Source organism: Nicotiana tabacum, chromosome 18, assembly GCF_000715075.1.
Source record: "Nicotiana tabacum cultivar K326 chromosome 18, ASM71507v2, whole genome shotgun sequence".
Lineage (NCBI taxonomy): Eukaryota > Viridiplantae > Streptophyta > Magnoliopsida > Solanales > Solanaceae > Nicotiana > Nicotiana tabacum.
In genome coordinates, this window is record NC_134097.1 from 15408102 (window position 1) to 15432925 (window position 24824).

At 35.5% G+C, this 24824-nt stretch overlaps 2 protein-coding genes across 6 annotated transcripts; both read right to left on the bottom strand.

The window, feature by feature from the left end:
* Positions 1–807: 807 nt before the first annotated feature.
* On the bottom strand, positions 808–11505 carry LOC107832683 (uncharacterized). 5 transcript variants are annotated; one of them, XM_016660546.2, is made up of 16 exons: positions 11322–11503; positions 9572–9884; positions 9347–9475; positions 9035–9242; positions 8581–8727; positions 7567–7641; positions 7391–7462; positions 6529–6600; positions 5169–5240; positions 5008–5079; positions 4275–4346; positions 4054–4125; positions 3713–3856; positions 2721–2795; positions 2049–2195; positions 808–1271 (listed from the first exon to the last, which is right to left on the bottom strand). In XM_016660546.2, exons 2-16 carry the CDS (start codon positions 9806–9808, stop codon positions 1087–1089), a joined length of 1779 nt encoding a protein of 592 aa, XP_016516032.1. In that variant the 5' UTR covers positions 9809–9884; positions 11322–11503; the 3' UTR covers positions 808–1086. The 5 variants fall into 5 exon arrangements, 4 of the variants coding, with proteins under 4 accessions (XP_016516032.1, XP_016516030.1, XP_016516033.1 ...); XM_016660544.2 differs by having other exon boundaries at positions 9572–10102; XM_016660547.2 differs by having other exon boundaries at positions 2721–2792; positions 9572–10102; positions 11322–11502.
* Positions 11506–13830: 2325 nt separating this feature from the next.
* On the bottom strand, positions 13831–24555 carry LOC107832685 (protein S-acyltransferase 24). Its single transcript, XM_016660550.2, has 13 exons — positions 23958–24555; positions 22431–22571; positions 17942–18054; positions 17126–17205; positions 16878–17041; positions 16560–16698; positions 16365–16464; positions 16102–16159; positions 15809–15886; positions 15622–15720; positions 15293–15371; positions 15043–15191; positions 13831–14420 (listed from the first exon to the last, which is right to left on the bottom strand). The coding sequence occupies exons 1-13, from the start codon at positions 24231–24233 to the stop codon at positions 14001–14003; spliced, it is 1896 nt and encodes a 631-aa protein (XP_016516036.2). The 5' UTR covers positions 24234–24555; the 3' UTR covers positions 13831–14000.
* Positions 24556–24824: the final 269 nt, after the last annotated feature.

Sequence of the window (24824 nt, forward strand, 5' to 3'; positions counted from 1 at the left end):
TAGTTCTATTCTTTCTCCCTTGTTATGTAAAGATGGAAGAAAAAAAAACTTAACCATTTTTTCTATAGTTACTCTTATCACTGTATTATTAACTTCTCTCTAGTTCCATGCTCCTTCCAATTGTATCTCATGCACTTTGTCCAAACTTTTTCCAATTGTTTCTCATGCACTTTGTCCAACAGGCAAATCAATATATACTGTCAGACCTCTTTGTAACAGTATTCCTATATAACAGTCATTCACTATAAAAGTCAAGTTTCACTCGGTAACGATTTTTATGTTATGTTATAATATATGTCTTCTATAACATCACTTCACTATAGCAACAAAGAAATATCGGAGAAGTTTGACAAAACGCATGATTTTCCCAAGTTTTATTTGAGAACTATAGAGTGTTTGCACATGCGTTTGCACATGAGAATCAAGCTTTTCTCCTTCGGACAAGTGGGACCTTTCTCATTTAAAAGTTAGAAAAATTTATTGTTTTCCTATACTAAAAGGTTAAGTGAAACTTACTCTTTATTTTACGATCCTGAGTTAATTTAAGCACTTTAGTTTCATCACAAAAATTTTGAGCAAGTGAAGTCATTATAAAACATATGTGATCCCATGTAAGCTTGATTAACGACACCTTAACATTAAACCGTAATAAAGGATGTGATCTTGCTCAGAAATGCAAAGACATTATTCATGCCTAGCAAATGTATCTTCAATCAAACTGCCATCGCCTATATTTTCATCTTCTTCTTCTTTTTTCTGAATATTTTCATCTTCTAAAATTTTGAAAAATAAAAGAGGACAAGCATAAACTAAATTAATATCGAGAATAATTAGCTTTTTTACTCTACGATTATGGAATTGTTTTTGCTTAGAAGAAGCTAGAATCTATAGCTTCTTCTGAAAAGAAGAAAATTATTTCCGCTCAAAAGCACTTCTCTCTGAGAGAATAAAAGTCATCGCCGACATAGCAAAAACAAGTATTTTTTCCCTACCAATATATAGCCTATAGGAATAATAACTACTACTACATGTTATTTTGTTTATTTACACACCAAAGCGGTTGTCCATCTATATACGTGATAACCATTACTGAGGGCGGTATCGCGCAAGATTCCGGAGGGCTTTGGCTTGAAGCTTCTTGATTTCACATACTGTAACCCCACAAAATTCCAGGTACAGGGAGCGTAAATTCTTAAGAGGCTTTAGGTACTGCAAGCCGTCGTTCGTGATACTAGAGTTTGAGACGTTTAACGAGACCAACGACGTCAATCCTGCATTTCCAAGCGAGATGTTAGCCAACGAAGTAGGAAGTAGGAAAAACGATGATAAACTACGTTAAATCCAGCAGAAAAGAAAAACATGTTGTCTCTTGCTCTCTAGCTCAGTGTTTGCTGATAAAGCTATCTAATACACGTATATACCAGTGGACTAGTCGAAATGCACAAAAACCAATCCAGACGCTACCAACAACAACAACAAGTGAGTGGGGTCTGAGGAGGATAGTGTGTACGCAGCCTTACCCCTGCCTTGTGCAGGCAGAGATGCCGTTTCCGATAGACCCTCGGCTCCAAGCAAGCATGCAAATCACAACAATATAGAGAAGAAATGTAGTAGTGTAAAAGTCAGTCTAAGAAGCAGTAACAACAAGAAGGAAATAGAGCAACCAAAACACAAGTAACATCAGGTTGCGTTTTAAGAAACCAACCACGCACTTCCATGTTTCCCCTCTAGCGTACCGTACACCCAGAGTACTCTATTCCTTTCTTACGCCCTCCAATAGAGAGGGCACGTGTGGAGGCACGGACCACCGCTACATTCACTATTAATCTAATTTTTTAGCACACATTCATCATCGTGGTAGCATGGTACAACAGTATGTCAAGAGAAAGTTCGCATATTAAGAATTCTATCTTCTTTATTAATTACATATGAAGTGTTCAATTGCCATTGTTAGCTCCGAATAAATAATCCATAGCAGCAATTTTGACGAACATTTGAACTGATGGAAGTGTTCATGGACCGAACGAAATAGATATTCAAAAAATTACCTGATAGATATTCCAAGGCTGTATTTGTTAGCTTCGGGTTTTGTGACAAGTTTAGGAACATCAGAGAAGAAAGATCTTTTATGTTCTTGACGCCGGCATCCGTCAATCGCCCGCCACAAAGGTCAAGAGATTGGAGATTTTTCAAATCTGATGAGACATGCACACACTTGAGAATTTGGAAACGAAAGAAAATTTGCTGCGCCCGAATACAAATGCAGTAGAGCTATCAAGATTGGTTTGCTTCACGCGTTAATAATATGAGTATGCTCATCTTATATAAACAGTACTCCCTCCGGTTCAATTAAGATGAGGTAGTTTGACTTGGAACAAAGTTTAAGAAATAAAAGAAGACTTTTGAAACATGTGGTCCTAAAAGCTTGCTATAAAAGCTTTTCATTAAAGGTAAAGTAGATAAAATGAAAAGTTTAAAATTAAATTATTCCCAAATATAGAAATGTGTCATTTTTTTTAGACAGACTAATAAAGAAAGTGTGTCATTTAAATTGAAACAGAGGGACTACGTTTTTTCATCATATCAACCAAAAGAAGAATTTAGCACCAATGAAGAAATTATATGAATATTCCTACTCTGTATTCAATACCTTTAACATACGCGTAAAAGAGAAGAATTTTTTTTACAGTACTTGGAATAAGTAGATGATTTTAACTTACATGACAGATATTTTGCCCCGGAATCCGTGATCTGGGCACCAAAAAGATCCAGGTGAGTCAATCCAGTTAAACCTACTTCCATATGTCAGAAAAAGCTATATGTTAAAGCTTATAGCACACACCTGAAAAGAATGAGGCAAATTGCTTCTACATAGTATAGAACGATCGATACTTCGATAGGGCGAGAGAAAACTCAAAAGCAAACTAATAAATGCACTAGAAGAAGAGACAAAATTAAACAATCAAACAAAAACAACATAATCAGTATTATCTCACACCGTATAAACAATCAAACAAAAGAAAATATAACAATGAATCGAAGGAATAACACAAAAACGAATATGAATGATAAATGTAAGGCTTTATATTTTTGTCATTACTACGAAGCGTCACCATAACTAATCACAGCACTAGATGTTGACTCTGTTTATGAGGAAGATGTTTACAATTGGTAAGCCTACAAAGGATAGTCTATTGTGATAATTCGTAAGGCAGCTGCATACTTGTCGGTCTGATGGCTTCTTAACATGCACATCTAAAAACGTCTCTTAAAACAACAGAACAAATAAAAACTGTTCTTTATGTCAAAGAAGTCGTTGTCGGAGCACATTCTGGTGCTTCAGTGCTCTACATACCAACGCCAATTATTATTCTCCTTCGCAGTTTCCAAAATATACATTAATCTTGGTATGACCTTCTATACTAGCAAATATATCTAATAAGTTCATCAAACACACACACACACGCACACACACGTCTCTAATAAGTAAGAACATAACGTCATAAATATTATAATATTAAAAAAGCAAGGAAGGACAAAGTAACACAAACAGATAGACATGCACAAAGTCTATGCCGAACAGGAAGAGGAAAAACCACCGGTTCAAAGATATATTAATGAAGATGGACCAAACACCTTACGATAATATCAGCGTGAGTAGATTTCTGGAAACTGCAGTTCAGATAAAGCAACTAGAAATTTTAAGGCTTACCGGTGAGAACTGCAAGGCCCGAGTCAGTAATCTGACGAGTATCAAGGTTAAGCGACCTAAGAGATGTCAATCCAGATAACGTTTTCAAACTGTTGTCAGTTACTGATGTGAATGAGAGATTGAGATCTTCCAACTTTGTCAACCCTAAAACATATGAATCAAAAAATCAGTGTATCATAATTTGTAGTAATATTAAATCAGTGGCATCAAATTAAAGGCTTCATTGTTTTTCCAAGTCAAAAAGGTGAAGTGGTGTATATCAAAGCCATTAGCTAATGTGGTTCCAAAAGCTCTATAATATAGTAGAAAAGTTGTTTCTAAGTAGAGATAAACAGTCCGACCAGAGAGTTGTAGAATTCCATCGCTTCCAACTTCAGTATCAGACAGCTCCAAAGCTTTCAAGTTTGCGAGTCCTGAAAAAGGCAGAGGCTTACACCTATAAGATAAAGAGAATTCTCTTCTCTCCGGGTCGAGGAACGTAACAGAAAAGGAAATGGGCGACACTACAGCATAATGCTGCAAAGACAAGACGGGAGGGGAAATAAACTATGGTTACATATACCAGCTAAATGAGCAAGACCGTCATTGCTAATCCTACAAGAATCCAAGTAGAGGCCTTCCAATTTTGTCAGCCCTGCAATGTAGGTAAACACTAAATAAAATAAATAACCAGAAATTATTCAAGAAAGATTAAACGGATAGAAGTAACCGAACCGCCTGAACCAAAAACTCAAAATTTTCACTCTGAGGGGTCAGGTAAAAAAACATCAATTCTCCCTATTCTGAAAGCATCTCAAAACTCCAAACAATGCAAGCATTCCATGAGGCAAATATACACTCTAAATATACCAGCAGTTCGTTTAAGCCGAAAACAATAAAATTCCAGCATGAGAACATTAAGTAGAGAGGATGGTCATATTATTCCCACGTAAATTAAGCTTTGATGCTATACGGAAGAGTCAACACTCAACATGATCAGGTTGATAACAGCAAAACTTTCCGCGACATAGATATTCACTAAATGGTAGGCATATAACTGTTGCATGCTTACATCTAGCCGAAGCAGATTAGGGACTATCTTTTCCATTTTGCTGACTGTCAAGAAGGTGATGCTTTATATTTCAAAGGAAAAAAAGACTTTTGGTGAGAAAACTTATTCAGTAAACTGAAAGCTTTCAGAGTTTAATGTACACTAGAGCATGAAAGCAAAGAGGGAGAGACTAAAACAATTAGAAAGCAAAAGCTGAAATGCCATGTACCGTCAAAAGAAGGGAACCAAAGAAGAGATTACTGACCTTTTAAATGTTCCAAACATGTATCTGTGATATTGTTAAATCCCAGATTCAACTCTTTCAAATTGCTGAGCGCTGCAGATGTAAAACAATTGGCTAAAGGATGTGGAATGGTTTTGCTTTCGTTAGTTCTATATGGCAAATAACAAATTTCTTCCACTCACCGGAAAACTTCTCGCATCCAACATCTGTTAGATGGCATCTATTGAGATTTAGCGATTGCAGTGAAGTGAGAGCTGCATTATGATAGAAGGAACTATCAGAAACTAAAATAACATGAAGGAAAAGATTCCAAAAATGAAAACTATAATTATCACCCTGACAAAGTATTTATAGACCATACTTAATGATATAGCAGAAACTTCTATGAATGCAATCAATGACCAATCTACACACAGGAAAATTCTCTTGAATTAAACAATCTTACAACCAAATATCACCGTCGTTCATCACAGGGAATTGGTATTTACCAAAAAAATTGGACCAAGGGATTTGACCAAAACCTAAAATAAAAGGTCTAAATGGAGAGATAAAGAATGTTATCTTATAAAATCATTGGCTGGGGAATTCTTTGACTTGAAGTTCGATTAGGCGTTAAATATACAAAGTTAATCCATCGTTTCTGATAAAGTTGCTGCCATGTGACAAGGAGGTCACGGGTTCGAGCTGGGGAACAACCTCTTGCAAAAATACAGGGTAAGGCTGCATACAATAAACCCTTATGGTCCAGCCCTTCCCCGGACCCTGCGCATAGCGGGAGCTTAGTACACCGGGTTGCCCTTTTTTTTAGTCCATCTTTTCTGAGATTTTCCACCTTTGGCAGAAAATTGCTGTTCCGTGCCTATATGTCTACAGGTACCTAGGGTCATCAAATTACTGTGTGTAAGGTAATAGACTAAGCTCTCCACTTTTTTATTGGATAAGCAACAAATTTCTCTATTTGTTCTGCCGATGATATCCAAGAGCTTAGTTTCAGCTGAGTGTGGTACTGAGTGACCAATAACTGTAGCAATCCCTTGGACGAAGTAAAACAACTACCTGTTTAGGAGTCAATTCCAGGCACACATTAAGTATTCTGGTCAGGTTCTGTTTTGTCCTAACCAAAGACTTTCACAATGTTCTCCTATAAGAAGGAATACAGCTGCAGATCCGGATCATACATTTTAATAAACGGCTTTTAAATAATATATAAGCACTAGGAAAAACCCCTTCTTTTTTCTCTTCCATCTCAATTAAGTATCTTAATGCAATTATGACTCTTCTATATAGGCAACTTTGTATCTGTCTTAATAGAAGATGAACACTAGTATATGTTTTGCTCATTAAACAAGTACAAAAAAATAAGTTTATTTGAGAAATCACTTGAATTTAAGCTTGTTTTTCCACTATCCGACTTGTTAACTTTATCTTCAATAAGTTTTCTGAGAAAATCTCCAATTCGCTCAATTCACTATCCTGCCTATTTATTCACCACTAAACTAGGCCTAATAAGTGAACACGGGAACAAGGACAATGAAAACAGACCTGTGAGGTAATCCAAACATAGAGCAGTAACATCAGACCCTTCCAAATTTAGCACGACGAGTTTGTTCAAATCTGTAAAACCAGTAGGAATGTAATAATATCAAAACCAGATTAGATCTTAATCACAGAAAAAAAAAAGACTACGAAAAGCAGCCAAAGAACTAGGTGGAAAATCCATGAAAGGGATTGCAAAGCCAGATTCCTTTCACAGTTCCAGTATTCATTACCTAAAAGAAGACCACAAAAATGGTACAACCAGATCTATTATTTATCCAAACCAATTATGATTATGTGGTGATGAGGAATAAACGCCCTATATCGAGGTGCCTAGATCTCCTTTAGGTTGCCGTTTATGCTTATAACACTCAACCATCCCTTCTTTACTAACCTTAAAAAAAAAAAGACAGATTTACTTCTATAAACATGCAAAGGGATCCGGTCAAATTAGAATAAAATTAGTACATCAATTTTAAAGAATCAAATTGTGATCGAATGTCTATGGTTGTGCCAATACTGCTACAGATCTCTAACTGCAACTGCTAATATAACATAGATAGCCACAAAATAAGGTGCAGTACTAGTTGGTCTTTACATACTTAGGCATTTGCAGTTTATCAGAGTCCAAAAGGCTAAAACTGCGCAATAAAAGAATTGATAAATAAAGATATCATCTAACAAATGAAAACACATCTTCACATGTTTTAACACAAATATCCGGTGTAGTAAAACCGGCGCAACTAGAAATGTGGAATAAGCTTGAGACTGTGGTTTTCATTGAAAACACAAGACAAGCATCATATGACCAACAAATACTATCATAGGACATTGCGAAAGCTTATAACAATACAAATGCAAGTGATACCTCTCAAATAAGACACTCCAACATTTGTTATGTTGTCACATGAAATCTGAAGTTCCTTCAAACTCCCAAGTCCTGAAGTACATTTGTGCGACAATAGGCAAAGAGTTAACTAGCAACTTTACGAAACAAACTCGGTAACATTTATGAAGATTCAAAAGCACATTCATCAAGAATACCTGCAAGAGACTTCAAGTCTGAATCTGTGATACACTTGCATCCTCTTATAGTGAGAGATTCAAGAATTGTTAAACCTGAAAGTTAAAGAAGACAACTGTTTTTGACATGATAAATACCAATATAAAAGCATAATAATTCAAAGAAGATGAGTACAGACACAAGTCATAAATTTTGGGGAAAATAAATATCTTGACGTGGTGAAGACAATTTAAAAGCTTAAATGGTACCAAAAAAAAAGTAGGAACTTATAAATAATATGTCCTTTAAATAGGTTCACTAACCCTCTTACATGACCAATGACAGACTCTGTGTTCCACCAACTCCTCCTTTTAACAAGAAAAATCTACTACCTCCAGTTTTAAACAATTTACTCCAACTCACAATTATTCTCGCTACATTAATTTGAATTAATTGTTACCTCTCAGCATGTTTGAACTACATTTTAAGGACATAGTAAATTTTGTGATATATCCAAGTTTCTGATGGTACGTTCGAAACGATAATTGCATCAATACATTCATTGCCCATATCTTCGAGGTGCGAAATTAAAGCTGATTCAAGAAGAAAAGAGGACATAAGAGTAGATGATGCAACAAACAATTAACTACTCAAAGAGAGAGGACAATAAATGTGTTACAAAGCTTGATAAAGAAAAGGTAACTTTGCCCGCATTCTTGCTCAACTTGCAATTCCAATAAGCAGGAGATCAATGTTCTCCTATGCAATTCTTTCACACTTACCCCACCCATCTTTTTGTCTTTTCTTTTACGTTGCTAATTCTAATTCTTTAGAAGAGCACGGAATAATTGGTGGTATTCTCCTGATAAACGCCTCTCCTTCCACTCCAGAATTTCTGCATTGTAGACTCGGACCTTCGCATCGCAGGTACAATTCAATAATTGCGTCAACAAGTTGGAGTTAGATGCAGAAGGGGCAGCACACAACCAAGACGACGTGAACATTAAAGACGACATAATGTTTCCTCTACACAGAAATTATGGCAAACAACAAACCTTCAAGATGAATAAAACCTCCGTGAATAAGAGGACATCGCTCAAAATCCAACTTGACCAGTTTCGCTAAGCCGGATAAACTTTTCATTGCTTCAGCAGTAAGCCCAAAGCATTTTCTAAAACCCAAATATTTCAAATTTGAAAAACCTGAAAGCAAAAACATAATGGATCGTGATCACCAAAAATTCTAGCACACAGAATGGCGGAGGACAGAGATATAGACCCACTTAGGCAGACAAATAACACTTGAAAGAAAATACAGAATTCCATTATAAATCTTTCCACATTCATGCTGACTTCGGCAAGCTATAACAGACACAAACACAACAATACTAGATACAGAAGGAACAAAATCATTTTTATTCCCTTCATAAGAGACAATACTTCTATGTCAAATTAGCTGCAATATATAGATTAATATGTGATATATCATCAGAGATCAAGCAATAAATACCAGTGATGTGCTTTATGTCACCGTCGGAAATTTTGTCACAGCAATCCAAACCTAAAGCTTGGAGGTTTGAGCAATTCCTTAGGAGGCTTAAACCAATATCTGTAACCTCAGTACCAGCGATATATGCGGACAGTAACGATGATCCTTGTGAAGATATGACATCCATCCAATTATCTTTTACTTGTGTACATTCTCCCATGCACATATCCTGTCAACAAAAAGAAAACCATCGAACGAAAATAAGCATTAAACGATCCTAGACTAAAACAACAATTTAACATTTCAAGCTTTCAGTACAAGCCAGGACTTTACATGCAGAGCGCAATCTCTGAAAGCCTCAATACAGTTGTCGGAAAGACTACATGAGTCCACCAGATGATTAAAAATCAACTGGCTTACGTCACTCGGGAGCATTGAAAATGAATGGTATTTGTCAATGTCCTGTTAGTACAAACAACATAAGATTTCCTCAACAAACACAAGTACTCAACCATAAAATCCCTCAAAGGGAGAAGTAACAGAGAACGAATAAATCACCTCACATATTTTATGAATACACAATTCCATGAGGGACGGACAACTGCGTCGTCGAAATTGACAACATCCTGAAGGAAGAAAAGGGGAGGACTCTAGCCATTTTGAGCTCCCAAATTTGAAGTATCTACTAGAGAAACCTCTTCTAGTTGTGTTCTCATCAGCGTAATGGTCACTTTTACATGAACAAACACTCCCCATAATCAAGGAATTCCCTTGAGAAGTGACACTCACTATCATTAAGTTTTTCCTAAAGATGGTACTATGACCAGAGGCGGATGCAGCCTCACAGCACTGACACCGGGTTCATCTGAATCTGGTATTTTCAATGCAGTGTATAAATTTATGCGTAAAATTCACTACAAATAGTAAGTATGAACCCACAATTATAAAAATATAATAGGTTCAATGTTAAAAATCTTAAAGTTTAAATCGGTAAAGTTTTAAATTTTGGATCCGCCTGTGTGACTCAGTTAAGCAAAGAGTAATCCCATATGTCTAGTAGCAATTTTGCATAAGCATTCAAGAGCAGTCCTGGAAAACATATGGACATAAAACATCAAAATTCCACATATTGATACTTTAATATAGGGATAAAATTAACATTGTGTGGAATGCTATTGAAAAAACAAAACTATTAATATAAATTGGCATGCCAATAAGGCAGAAAGAGTTCTATCATTTCAAGACAATGAAAAATGAAACAGGTGCAACAGAAAATCTAGGGAGAAAACCAAAGAGAAAATGAATAATAACTCAAGAGAAGAGTGCGTGTACATCAATATTTATAGGTAACTAAAGGCAATAAAATAAGTAAAATATATCATTAATATAGATCCTAAACTTAGAAAGAAAGTAAATATCTTATAAATATTCCTAGACTAAAATGAAAATAGATATTCCTACCATTAATATTGATTCCAAAATTCTAAATTAGAAGGAATATGCAATTATTATGAAATATCTCTATTTTAACAGTTATCAACTTAAAAGAGAACTTCAAAAACACAACCAAAACTAATGCACTAACCATATATAAAAAGAAGAGGTACAAATTAATCATTCCCTTTAGATTAATTAATAGTACTATGCAACAAGAACATGTAAAAAATATTCTTCCCTTTCTTCTCCTCAATTATTTGCACAAGTTTTCAAGATTTTATGGACTTTCTCCGTGACACTTTTCCTAAAAAATACACTATGTAGATACTAACAAGAAAACAACCTTAAAACTCCACAAAATATGTTTTTCCTTTGTTTTTAATACTAAAAGGGCAGCATGATGCACAAAAGCATCTTGCACGCGCAGGGTCCGGGAAGAATTGCACCTCTAGCTAGGGTGTGATCCGAGGCGGAAGCAAAATTTGAAAAGTCGGGTGCACTTTTGGATTCAACCAAAATCAGTTTTGTATATATATAGGGTGCCCACTATTAATATATCACTATTTTCTAAAGACATATACACGTATACATGAAATTTTTTATCGAACTTAACAGGTGCATGTAACCCTCTCTGTCTTTTGCTTCCAAATCAGTGATTTGTTTGTTTCTACTACTCAAGAACACAAAATACATGTAAAGTTTGAATCATGAGCACAATAAATGAAGGGGAGGAAAAAGAAACTTAAAGAAACATCATAATATCAAAAATGAAAGACAAAAACATAAATGCATGCAAAGAGAAACAAAATACACACTAAAAACAGTTACATTAGCAAATTTTCAGTGTGTATTTTCAACTAAATTTTCATACCTCAGAACAAAATTTAAGTACTCCAAAAATAAGATAGAGCAAATTTCATATGATTCTGAGAGAGGATAAATACAAAGATGAGAATTTTATGGGAACAATGAGAGTAAAAAAGAGGCAGAAAGGAGCAAAAGAAGGTGGCAAGAATAGGGGAACTGTGTGAGTATGTGCCACTTGTCCATATTTTTGTTTGGAAGTGTGGCATTTTGATGAGTCATTTATATGACTTTGATTGATTTTTTAATACTAAAAAGATAAGAAACAACCTTTTTTTATTTTGTGTGATCAAAGAGTGATGTCATGTCGTTATTCCTAGTACTGTGTTGTTTTTGCCTTTTTCATTTTCATATAAAATTGTTATCGTGGTATCGTATGATTTGTCATCCTATCATTGTACATATCGTTCTTTTTTATATATAAACACTTTAAAGTACTTTTATACATTGGTAATATTTAAGATATTGTATCTGGTAAGCAGGTTTATTTTGTAGTTTACTAACTTCGGTTTCCTACCTAGAAATCGATTGTTTTTACCAATAGCTTTTTCGATAAGAGTTTGTCCCATCGAATTTGTTTAGTGGTTTATATCTTATGTGTGGTTGTCAGTTATTACAAGTAACCAGGTTATTTAGTACGTACCAAAGCGTAACGGCTTCAGAATTTTCTGAATTTTTTTTCCAAAAAAAGTACTAATATATCGTAAGTAAGTTAAATTAAAATAAGAATATGTATTAATTAAATTATGATTTAATGGCAAGAGCACGCATACGATGCATAAATGTAAACATCAAATGTGAATAAGGTTTTAGTTACATGTAATATTGTGTGAATAAAGTTAAACTTCTATGTTCAAAGAAATTGTTTTTAAAAGGGGAAAAGAGTAGATAATACATTTTAAATTAAATTTTACAGAAAAGATTACAACTCTACTTGACATCACTTAGATGCAAGAATTAAATTTAATCAAAAGTTATCATCTTTGTTGGAGTATATCTTTTTGGCTTATAGCTTTGTGGACCCACCTTATCTCAAAGAATTTTTGAAAAAGATTGAAACTATTTTATTATTCAGTAGAAAAAGGAGGGCGCCATAGGATTTGTAACAGGGCTAAATAAAAGTTGATGATTGAGATCAGTAACAGAATAAAGATTATTATCATTAAGTAACTTAATTAGTAATGGATTTGGATTCTACTTCATCATCTCTTTTGAATAAGGTTCTTGACTTTGGATATAAGTAATTGTACAACGTAAGAATTTAAGCGCACCGGATATTTATATAAATGATAATTATTTATTATGATTAAGTAATAAATTGAGATAAGAATGTGCATTAATAATTCTTTATGTTTTAGTAATGATAATGTATGTGAATTATATATCATGTATTTATTGAATTGGTGTAAACATTCGGTACGAATAAAAAGAGATTTTTTATTTTCCATATCTAAATATTGACTACTGTGAATAACGAATTATGCTTATGCATCTTTTTGGCATATATGATGCTTATAAAAAAAATGATGCTTATAAAAAAAAGTCATTAATTGACAATTAAGATTAAGTTCACACTCAGATACGGTTATTTGGGTGGTGTTTAAATGGATTCACCCCTAACTAAAGTTTTATTCTTCTTTTATTATTTTTCCAATTTGGTATAGTATAAAAAATAGAGAGTAAGAATAGCTTGATCCCGTTTTAGCATTTAATATCGCTTTGAAAATAATTTCTATTGGTTGTTGTATGGATTATGAACTAAGCATTAGTTGTGGAACTTATTCTTCGAATAATCCATGTCTTGTCCTCCTTTTTGGTATAGAAATTTCCTTGTTATTTCATATTTGTATATAGTAATATAATATAATATAATATGCTGTATCAAACCTGTGGGCAAATTCTCCTTTTTTATTACTGGGGGAACAAATTCCTCGTGGAATATCCATTTTACTTTGTGTTAACAAATGTCATGATCAAAACATCTTATATTCAGAAAATAATGACATTATTACCATTTGAAAGTCAAAATATTTTTCTTAAGACAATGATTATTGCAACGGTACAGTGGCAATATTATAAATTTTTCCACAATGTTTAGATTGAAGTACAAGGAGAAGCATTGGTCAATCACGACGTGGTGAATTAGATGAATCCCTTCATCCTTAACAAGAGGTTTAGGCTTCAAGCCGCGGAAATAGACAAAACCCATGGTAGGTCGCGCTTCCCTTTCAATTAGTCCTAAGCAACGGAAATCTAAATTAGTCAGCCTATGATTTCCAAATACCGAACGATTAAAGCAAACCAAAAAAAGGAAGCACTCATCAGATATTGCACATTAAGAGGAAAAAGAAAAAGAAAAAGAAAAACAAGAAAGATGAAGTGGGTTTTTATTTTAGGCAAGGATTTTTTTTCGCAAACCAATTTCTCAAAATCAATTACTAACAGCTGCAAATTCAGTAGCATTTGTAAAAAGAATTACAACTTTGTACAAAGTACTATGAACTGAAGAGGTTGCATAGCATAATGGATGATTTTTTTTACTAGAGAGAAGTGAATTACCTGCACCAAGATGAAAGAGGAGAAAATAGTAAACCAAATGAATAACTCAAGCTCTAAATCACTGCTTATAAACAACAGAAAAAAGGTAAAAAAGGAGGGATTCTAAACCCATGAGCTGTGGCACTAGTTATGAAGATAGTGCAGTGCGCGCAGCATTTCTTCCTAAGCCAACACCCAAACCAACCGGTACAGAATCAGTTTTGCTCTTCACATTATGAGAACAATGAGCAGAATGAACATGACCCTGGTGTGAGTTCTGGTTATTGTTCATATTGATAACATGATGGCCATTTCCATTGATCTGATTAGAATGGCTGGCACCATTTTGAAGACTTGAACTGCGAGGAATTTGCATCATTCCAATCCCCTCGGACTCAACCGATTCCTCAATGTACTCGACATCTTCGTTGTAACCATTTATCAAGAAATCTGAACAGTTCTTCTTACAACCATGATCATATGGATTCCGGAATCGACCACCTGGTCCTCTAAGGTAACTGTAACGCATCATATTGGCCATTTCATTTGTTGTAATGTTGTGTGAAATCTGTTGCATAAGGAAAAAAGAAAGGTCAAGATACATTTAACATGTTTTTACCTTAGCAGGAGAGCAAGAAAAAGTCGTCAACGGACAAACAGGTTTAACAGTATACATTCGTGCTGTCACGTGTTGCTGACACTCAAATGAGCAGACAGACAAACTTATCATGATTTCCGGAGACATGACTCTAAATGACATGATGGAAACATCAACAGTCAGATTGAGGAAATAAGAATCAGAAAGGTTGAAAATAAGATGCCAATGGGCATCCCTGGTGAAACTATAAGCATGTTCACGACGTCCGCAGTAAGATATTCAAATGAACTTTTTGATCATGCAATGATCATTCATATACATAAATTCCGTCTCTTCCAGAAAACATATCTGGAAAGACATCAAATTGAAGATAACAGTATGTGTGATAGTGGCCCTATTATCCAGAACAGCTGACAGTGTGTAAATCTGTGGCAGCACCCAGGAAATGAATGTGTGTTTCGTGTTGTATGTTCCCACAATAATGATTATATCTTTGCCGGCATATGATACATGTTTGAAACATATAATTTCACGAAGTAGGGTAGTAGGCTGAGGAGCTTATGATAACTAACAGGAAAACAAAGAAGCATACCTGAGAAGCTTGTACCCCAGTTAAGACTGCCACACCAACGAAGAGGAAAAAGTCCGCGAACAAGAATGCTAAAGCACCAATATGGTGAGTACCAGCATGATTTAACCAAGCCCCAAAAGAAGACGGAGCTGCTGGATCAGTCAAGACTCCTGATATCTCAAAAGGCATTTATTTAGCGGACTACAAACTGAAGAAAGGAACAAATATTTCCTGATGAACAAATATTGTAAGGTACAGGAAAGAGTCTTACTTGTAAGAGTAACAGCACCAGTCAATACCATTGCCAATACTTCGAGAACAAGAAAGGTGAAAAAGTCCCACTTGTTTTTCTGGAAAAAAATGTGGAAAGTAATTCTTCAGAAGACAAAAATAAGAGCAAGTGGGCAAACATAAAAGTCAAAGACATACTGAAGTATCAGAGAAACTGTGAATCAAGGCATATATCATACTATAACCATCACCCAATGAGGTAACCGCTATATTATACATATACCCTAAGCATCACAATTCAGTTGTGATTTATCTCAAATGTGCAAGTTGACCAGAGAAAAGGACACAAAAAAATCCGGAATCTATTACCTTGCCTATGCAATTAGACACCCAAGGACAATGATGGTCAAACTGCTCCACACAGCGATCACAGGTTGAACAGTGCTTTGCACGAAGAGGACGAACAATCTAGCAAAAGGAAAACAATAATGTACATAAACCCCCAAATAGATGAGTCTCTAAAAATAAAAGTATGAACAATAAGATACAGACATACCTTGCACGTGGAACAAAGCTGAGACCAATTCCCAGCAAGCAAAGCAGGATGATTTATCTCCATTTTCAGCAGAGGTTCCTGAGATGTGAGAAGGAAATGATACACATCTTGTGAATTATAGTGTCTGAAAAAGAGGGAAATTGCAATAAAAAGAATAATAGGTAGGCCTTGGAACAAGATTATGTAAACCTCCAAACAAAAACAATGAGTATTATTTTGGAAGGCCTCTTTTCCCTATTAATCTGATTTTCTTCCAATTTTTTGGGGGGTAGGACCGCAGGGTTGGAACTTACATCATCTTTGATATTTTGTGAATCATGTTGACTCCTGCTGATGTAACCTGGATCTTTTCTGTGACCAAAAAATCAAGACGGATTCAAATTTAACAAGTACAAGTTAAACACATTGCAAATTTTGACAACAGCAATGATAGCAAGGGCTAAGGTAAGTGATTCTAAGAAATTCACCTAAAGAAGGCAAAACGAAAGAAAAGCATATTTTGAAAACCTCGTGTACATTCTTATCTTCATATATAACGAAAGAGCATGAATATTACCTGCTGCACCGATAAAACATAACTAGTCCAATTGTAGCAAGGAGGACTCCCGACCATGCAAATAGTGCGCCAGCAGCAGTTAATCTTGGCAGCGTTGAAGCTGAATCAAAGAGAGAATTACAGGACATTCAATATTTACCATAGTAAAACCAATGAGACAAAGTTGATTGCAAACAAGAGGATCAGATGAAGTACCCGTGATTACTGCATGAATGTAAGTGGTAAGTAGAAGAAATATTGTACAACAAAGAACAGGAGCAAGTCCAAGCTTAGAAAGTTTGCCAAGTCGGGTACTTCCATCACAGCGTTTGTCATACAACCGCCTCGCGTTTCCCTGCAAAAACCATTTATTATTCTATAAGAATGGAATAATACACAAAATGCTGCATTTCAGAGAAGATAAAGACAAACTGTGATGTAACAAACGCTGATTTCACTGGACTTTGAAGTTGGATACCAACTCATAAACAACCTACTATCAAGTTAAAGACACCGAAATTAAGCAGCACCTACAAGGAAAAAAGCAACTTGTCTATGATTCTTATCAGAAGCAAGCTGAGCAGGTGTAAGGCCTGTGTTATCTATCACTGTCAGATCTTCCTTCTTCCCAGCCTGCACCAACACTGTACATGCTTCTAGGTTACCCCTAATAGCAGCCCAATGAAGTGGCGTACAACCTATAGTAGAATGAAATGTAAGAAAACCTCTGAGCTCAAGCAATAGATAAAAACAAAAGAGTAGGAGGAAAAGATTTGGTTTACCCTCTTTATCCTGCCGTCCGCGATATGCATCAAGAAAGAGTAAAAGACGTATACAGTCGGCAAAACCCTTGTATGCAGCCCTAAATTTTCCCGGAAAAGAATTCACAAGTAGATAAGTAAATTATCAAATAAGCCAAAATAAAATAAAAGAGTGCAAGGATAAATCCACTACTCAGTTCACGAATAAAGTAACCAAAAAGATGTCCAGCTAAGTAACAGACAATATTTACCAACAGGAACAGAGGAGGCTGGTGGGAAAGAAGCATCAAAAGAAAGTATCATAAAAAATATTTCCATCTCTCGATGAATAAGTGACTAAACCCAAAAAAACTTTTAAAATCTAATGGTAATGTGTATATCATCAATATACAGCAAAAACAGACAGGAAAGTGAACTTCCAATCCATGTATACCATAAAAAACATGTAGCATGAAAGGATATAGATTGTTAAAGAAAGCAATAAGAGCGAATCTCTGTCCAAATTCAATTGCTAACTATTTTATGCTCGTATGTTTAGCTACTCTCCGCTCTGTATTCAGCTTCTCACAAAAAAAAAATTGATTATGAAATCCATAAATATTCCTTCGTATATTCCAATGCCAGATCAAGGGTTGAGATTTCTTACTTTTTCTACATTAGAGTTTCTCCTTATTCTTTAACTAAGCATCACATTGTCAGATTTTATACGAATTTCTCCTGAAAGTTATCTCTAAAAACAAAATGACATCAAGAACCAAAGAAAGGCCATTGCATGCTTCTAACACCTCAAGATTGTTATTCAGGAAAAAAGTATACAAATGTTGTTCGCAGAACTACCAGTGTAAAGGGCTTCTTCCATCACTATCAGGTACATCAGGATCAGCATTCCACTTTGTAACAATGTAATATAAAAAAGCTGTCTGGCCATATTGTGCGGCAACATGCGTCGCCTGCAGTCGAATTCATTGCATGAGTAATAGGCAAGTCTTCACAAATTTGGATACTAAGATCTTAATCAATTTGTATCAAAAAAGTGCAAGAGCTGTGTGAGGACAACGAGGAAGTACAGTGGAAAAAGAATATCAAGAAAAACAGGATGCACTTTTAAACACTTCGACAGTCAGATTATTTACTGATGAAATGCTTATCAGGAAAAAAGAGAAAGAAAAAAAGGCAACATTTATTGCTGAGGTAAAATGGTGTAAAAATGTTTCAGCTGATATAACTTGTAAGATGGTAGTCCATTTATTCATCTTTGAAGTCTGCACCTGTCCATGTAAGAAGTGATAGAAGTCCTTAATGAGATTACAAAAAGATCATTAATATTTCCTATGTTCCAGAACTTTGTCCTACTTTCTTTTAGGCTGTTCCTAATCGTTGTTAACTCTCCATAAACGGAAAGCTCAAATACATTACTCCCAGGACTTTGGTTCAGCAGTGACAATGCAGCACATGATGTGATGGTTAGGCACACTTCACGGGTTCGAACCCTGTCGTGGACAAAACCTGTTATTTAAGTTGGAAAATGGTGGAAGACGGGGCAATCTCCCTGAAGTTTCGAACCTGTGCACCAACTGGAGTCTTGCCAGAAGCCCAATGGGAATTTCTTCGAGAAAAAATCCCACAAGAAGTCTCAAGGCCCCAATTCTGCTCGTCTCTGTTCAGCTTTTATCATTTTTTACTCTTTCCCGAGACGACTCCATATATGTCCCAGTATGTTCCAAAACAATATTAAACAACTCACAATTGTAACTCCTCTTAATAATCATGTCAAATCAAAGTGGACCGGCATTTTGTGCATATGTAGTAGAAAAGTTAAGGTTCACATGTATGTCTTACAAAGCCATTGAACTAATATATCCATTGATAGAAATTTTCCATAAGGACCTTTTGGCCACTGTCTCATTTTTATAACCATACAACTTCTATTACAAAGATCTAAAAATTGCAAAAGTTACGGGCTAAGTGTTTGCAATGTACTTTGAGCTACAGCTCGTAATGGCGGCTCAAGGACATGGAACAAAAATCTAAAGCAAAGTATTGCAGTAGGGATAATATTGTTAAAGGCGCGCTTGAGGCACACTTAATCCTTGAAGTAGGTAAAACAGAAGGGTGTTTCCCCTAACTTGGGAATGCTTTACCAAGGTACTAAGTTGAATGTCTCAATAAAAACAACCATCGAAGCTTTCTTGACTAACCAAAAACAACAACCTAAACCTTTTTTGTAAAAAAAAAAAAAGATGAATCTCAAGGTCCATGAGCTCAATAAGGTGGCACTAAACAGCAAAGCAATAAATTAATTGTTAAGAAACCTTGGGGACAAATATGTTGGCGATTAAAAACGTAAATAAAATCTTAATGTAAGAAAACTAGCTTTTTCTAATAAGTAATACAAGAAAGTAGATCTCAATAGAAACTAGTTACTTATATCTTTACAACTAAATTTGAAATTTAGAATGCCTTCTTATCTTGATTAAAAAAGATTTTGCTTCATTATCTTTCACTTAATTGCAGGTTTTTCAATATTTTTGCGCATATAAATGTTGATTTTGTTGTAACCAGTGTTATCAAAGGCACGCTTAAGCCCTGAAGCGAGGCTCAAAACATGATGAGCGCTTCGCCTCGCTTAATGGGCGCTTCAGTGTTGTCATCAAGGCTCTAAGGCATACTTTTCCTTCTAACGAGCGTAATCCGGAAGAGGCAACATTAAACAATTGATATTTTCACTTTATTGTAAACTTTCTTCAATTTCTTTGTCCATATATTTGGTATTCATGGTTATGGATATTAGTCTTGGACTACACATACATATTTGTAGTTTTTCTCCATTTGCGCCTTTCTTCATTAAAGCCCATGCTTTATTTGCGCTTAAAGCCCCAACAGACCTTAGAGCTTTTTTGCGCTTTTCGCCTTTGATAACACTGGTTGTAACGTTTCTTATATTAGATTCTATGTAATCTCTCGTCAACTGTATTTTTCTTCAATAAAAAGCACTTCAATTGTGCTTTCCGATTAACTCACTGACCATTATGCTTTTCAGCTTCCTTTGGGCCTATCTGTCTTGGATAGTAAGATCCTTCTCTTACATGAGAGGCAGCCTTCACAGGAAGAGAGCTCAAGTTATCAGCTGCCTTACTTTGGTGTCAGAGCCTCAAACAATGTGGAATAGCCTCTGGACAGTTTAGTGACAATAGTCCAGTTTTATGCAAAACTTTGCCATGGTTCAAAAACTTGAGCTTGCAAGCACTCTAGTTCTAATATCTATAACTTGCCTATCATGGGAGATTGAGTACCCTTAATGAGATTCAGAATGAGAGATAGTATAAAGATGTTAGAGTAAAAATGCAGTGTAGTATTTACGAAAACTTGATCTTTGGGTATTTTTTAATTCCATCTGGAGAATGATTAGTGCTCAAATCACAGAAGGCATAGCTCCTGGGAAGCTAATGTGTTTGCTGGATAATTAATAAGCTTGCTGCAGTAGCCACGGTCTACTTATTTTGAATGACGGCAACAACACAAAAATTAGCCAACAGCTTCAATATATATATATATATATATATGTGCCCAAAAAATCATTCTATCACGCCACTGGATCTACAAATAGAAAGAACTGGGAGTACTATACTTCTTGCAGCAGGACTTTTCCTGACTTATCAGGACTCTGTTTCTGCTGCAGAATAACCTTTATGTTTGATAGTGGTTTGTGTGGCTATTATCTGATTCTTTCTACTGTGAAACTTGTAAGATATCTTTGATGAATAGAACTTCCTCTATTCGTCAAGATTCCAGCAAAATTAATGCGACTCTGACCTTTTTTTTGACAAGTAAACGTGTTCTGATGTTATCAAACCATGTTTCTTCAAGCTTGCACAATCCCTAAATATTGCAAACTGTTTACGTTGGAGCTTCCGAGCAGTGATGTCAAAGGCGCGCTTTAAGCCCTAAAGCGAGGCTCAAAACATGTTGAGCGCTTCGCCTCGCTTTGTGGGCGCTTCAGTGTCACATCAAGGCTCTAAGGCATATTTTTCCTTGCCAATGAGTGTAATCCTGAAAAAGCGACACTAAACAATTGATATTTTATTTTTATCGTAATTCTTTTCAATTTCTCTGTCCATATATTTGTTATTCATGCTTATAATTATTGGTTTTGGATTACAAATACATAGTTTTACTTTTTCTCCAGTTGCGCCTTTTTCCATTAAAGCCCACACTTTAATTGCGCTTTGCACTTAAAGCCACAATGGACCTTAGAGCTTTTTTGCGCTTTTCGCCTTCGATAACACTGCTTCCACGATACCCATTCTTTACTCTGCTTATCTTCTTCCAACTACCTTGCCAGCTTCCTATTCTTGTTTCCATTGTTATATTTGTCACGTTCTCAACCTTTGATGACTACCCTCATTGCCATGTCAACTTTTTTTGCACTCTGATTTGATACACGAATTGCGCATAGGTCTAAGTCGCCATAACTTATATGTTTAACCTAGTTAACGATCCACATTAAATGCCACTTTATAAGAGCTCGTAAAACACCTTCCCCAATAAAATGCAGGAGAAAAGGGGATCATAGTCAACCCTGTTCACTTAGAGAGACGGTCGTTACACCAAAACCACTGCCAGGAAAGCTCTAGTACATATCATGGATTGGGTGGTCTCACTGTGTCCAAGGCTTGATCCAACGCCATAATATCAGGTGCACAGGTCTAAACGGCTTTATAAGTAGTTAGCCGGTTAGACTGTACACCTGATATTATGCCATTGGATCAAGCATTGGTCTAACCGGCTAACTACTAAAGTCTCAAGTCCAGGGAGAACAATATAGTTGATCCAAAGTTCACACACTGCCCTCTTTTTCTAAGAGATAAAACACCTCCTTCAAAACCAATGTGCAAAAGTAGGGTGTCCGTATATCCTGTCTTCCAGCAGGTACATTTAGATTTACCGGAAAGAATTATGCAACTGGCCCTAGCAATTTTACGCAGAGTGGAGTCCACTTTGGAGTTTAGGGACAATTTCTATATGTATTCTCCGTGATCCATATAGGGCATGGGCCCAAATAGTTATCATTTTTTATTCAGGCAAGATTCCACTTTCCTTGCATCCTTGTCACCACGTCTAAATCCTAAATTTATGCTGTCTAGCAAACCCCAGATTACATACGCAGCAACATGAGGATGAGCTCTGCTCATGAGGCCCTAGATGGAGTATCAAGAATTAAATGGAGATTTGATGGATTCGACCTCAGAGATTTCAGCAGCAAAAGAAACATAAAACTGGTACAAGTAAAGCAATGATTACTGAGAACATACAAGCAAAAGCATACCTGATAGCCATACATATCAGCTGCATTTACACGAGCACCCTCTTGGAGTAAGAGCTCGGCAACCTGCACAGCACCTCGAACAGAACTCCAGTGCAATGCTGTTTGCCCCGTATGATCTGCCGCATTTACATCTCCTCCATGCTGCCAATTGCACCACCACCACTAGCCATCAGTTCCCAACCAACCAAAACACACACACAATACAGCATAGCAATCATCATAAAGTCGACAGTTCCTTATTATAGCACAACAAATAGACACTAACTAGTCAATACTCCTGCTCACCACCTCTTTCAAGAAAATTGGAGGAAAATTAAAATCCACGAAATTGCTAGACAACATAACATGGTCGGACAAGTGCATGCAAAGACCCCCTATGGATTATGAATTTTTTTTCAAACTACTTAGGAAAAGTTACTAATATTACCAAATTCCTGTGTTAGAATTACATAGACCTGATAGAGCGAAATAGATTCATATAGCTGATCCAAATAGTTTGGAATTGAGGGCAGTTGAATGATTGATTAATACTTGATCAAAATAACAAGTTCTACTGTGTAATAGCTTAATAGGGTAGTTAGTTATCAATGCTAAATTTCTTTCTTTTCTTTTTTTGTCCTTTTGTTTTCTTGTTTAAATTCAACTCTTTGCTTACCCACAACACTCAACTTTCATAAACTAAAGACGCAATCTTTTTTCTTAAACGTGATGTTCAGGCAAGCTTGCGCTTCTAAACTAATCTATCAAATACCTAAAACTTCCCTACCAGCAAACGAATTGGGTAACTTTGCCAATCAAGACTTGGATAGATGGAACAGTTCACCTAGTAACGTTGACTCGCGGTCGTCATTCCATCTATCGACCACTAAGCCAGCCCCTCAGTGGCAACTAAAGACACAATATTTATGGCATACTTTTTAAATAAATCTCAAATTTCAAGAATCAAAATAATAAGTTTTATAGTGTAATAGAGTACTCCTCTGTTCCAATTTATGCAATACTCTTTCCTTTTTTGTTTGTTCCAAAAAGAACTATACTTTTCTAAATTTAGAAATAATTTTAACTTTAAAGTTCTCATTCTCTCCCCTTAATGAGATGATCTATAGCCAAACAAGTATCTTTGTCTTGTTTTAGATCAAAATTTCAAAAATATTTCTTTCTTTCTAAACTCTATGCTCATTAAAACAAATTGGGACGGAAGGAGCAGTGGCGGAGTCACCTTATAGGAAGGGACGTGGGAAAAATACACTGCGTAGCTAGGTAAAAAAATAAATTATAGGTAAATATACTATGTATTGACTCCCCTTAATTTCCTGGTATGTTTACTTTTATATATTTTGACACTGCTTAACGAAAATTCTGGCTCGGAAGGAGTATTAACTAATAAGTGCTAATTTTTTTCTTTTTAAACCAATTCAACTTTTTGGTTACCCACAAACTAAAGACACAATCTTTATATCTTAATTTAAACAAAACCTCTGATTCAATCTAACACTTCAAGAATTACAAATGGGCCAAATTTCAAACCTCAATGATATATTGAGCAGCTGCAGTCCGATTATTAAGAGCGGCCCATTGAAGGGCATAGTAACCTAGCCCATCTGGCTCAGATACAGAACAACCCTCACTTTCCACCAATCTCTGAAGCTTCTCCATATCCCCATACGCCGCCGCCGTATACACATCGTTCCTCAAACTCTCATCCTCAACGCCTCCACCTCCGCCGCCGTTAACCGCCGCCGTGGATGTTGATTCAACGTTAATTGATTCCGCCTCCTCCACTACCTCGATCTCCGATGCCATTTTTCAATATTACCCAGAAAATGAGAAATTCTTTAAATTGTTTAATTTTTTTTGAATCTAGGAAAGATTCAAATTCAAAAAGGAATGAATCAATGAAGAGTTGTATGAATTTGACTATGAAAATTGAATATTATATGGATATATCGTTGTACGTGGGAATGAATGGGGTGGAATTCTAGGGTTTTTCTGGGAAGGAGAGAGGGTTGGGTTGACTCGGTATTGAGGAAACAGCGAATCACCAGAAGCCAAAAACTCTACACACACTGGCGATGGAAAATGGATATCTAATTTTCTTTAACTTTTCACTCTTTTATTTGTACTCCAGTTTTAAGGTATTTATATCTATTTGACTTTTTCTTCTAAATTTCTAGGATTTTCAGTAAAAAGTAAAAGAACTGATCGTTTCATGAGATCAAAATATATTTCCACTTATTTCTATTTGACTTATTTCAAATTATATGTAGAATCAGTTTTATTTTCATCGTCGTTTAATTGAAATATTTAAGGTGATTGATACTTTGATTACTTTTTATTGCAAAAAATATATTTATATTTTTCTATAGTTTGATTATTAAAGCACAAAAGTTTTTG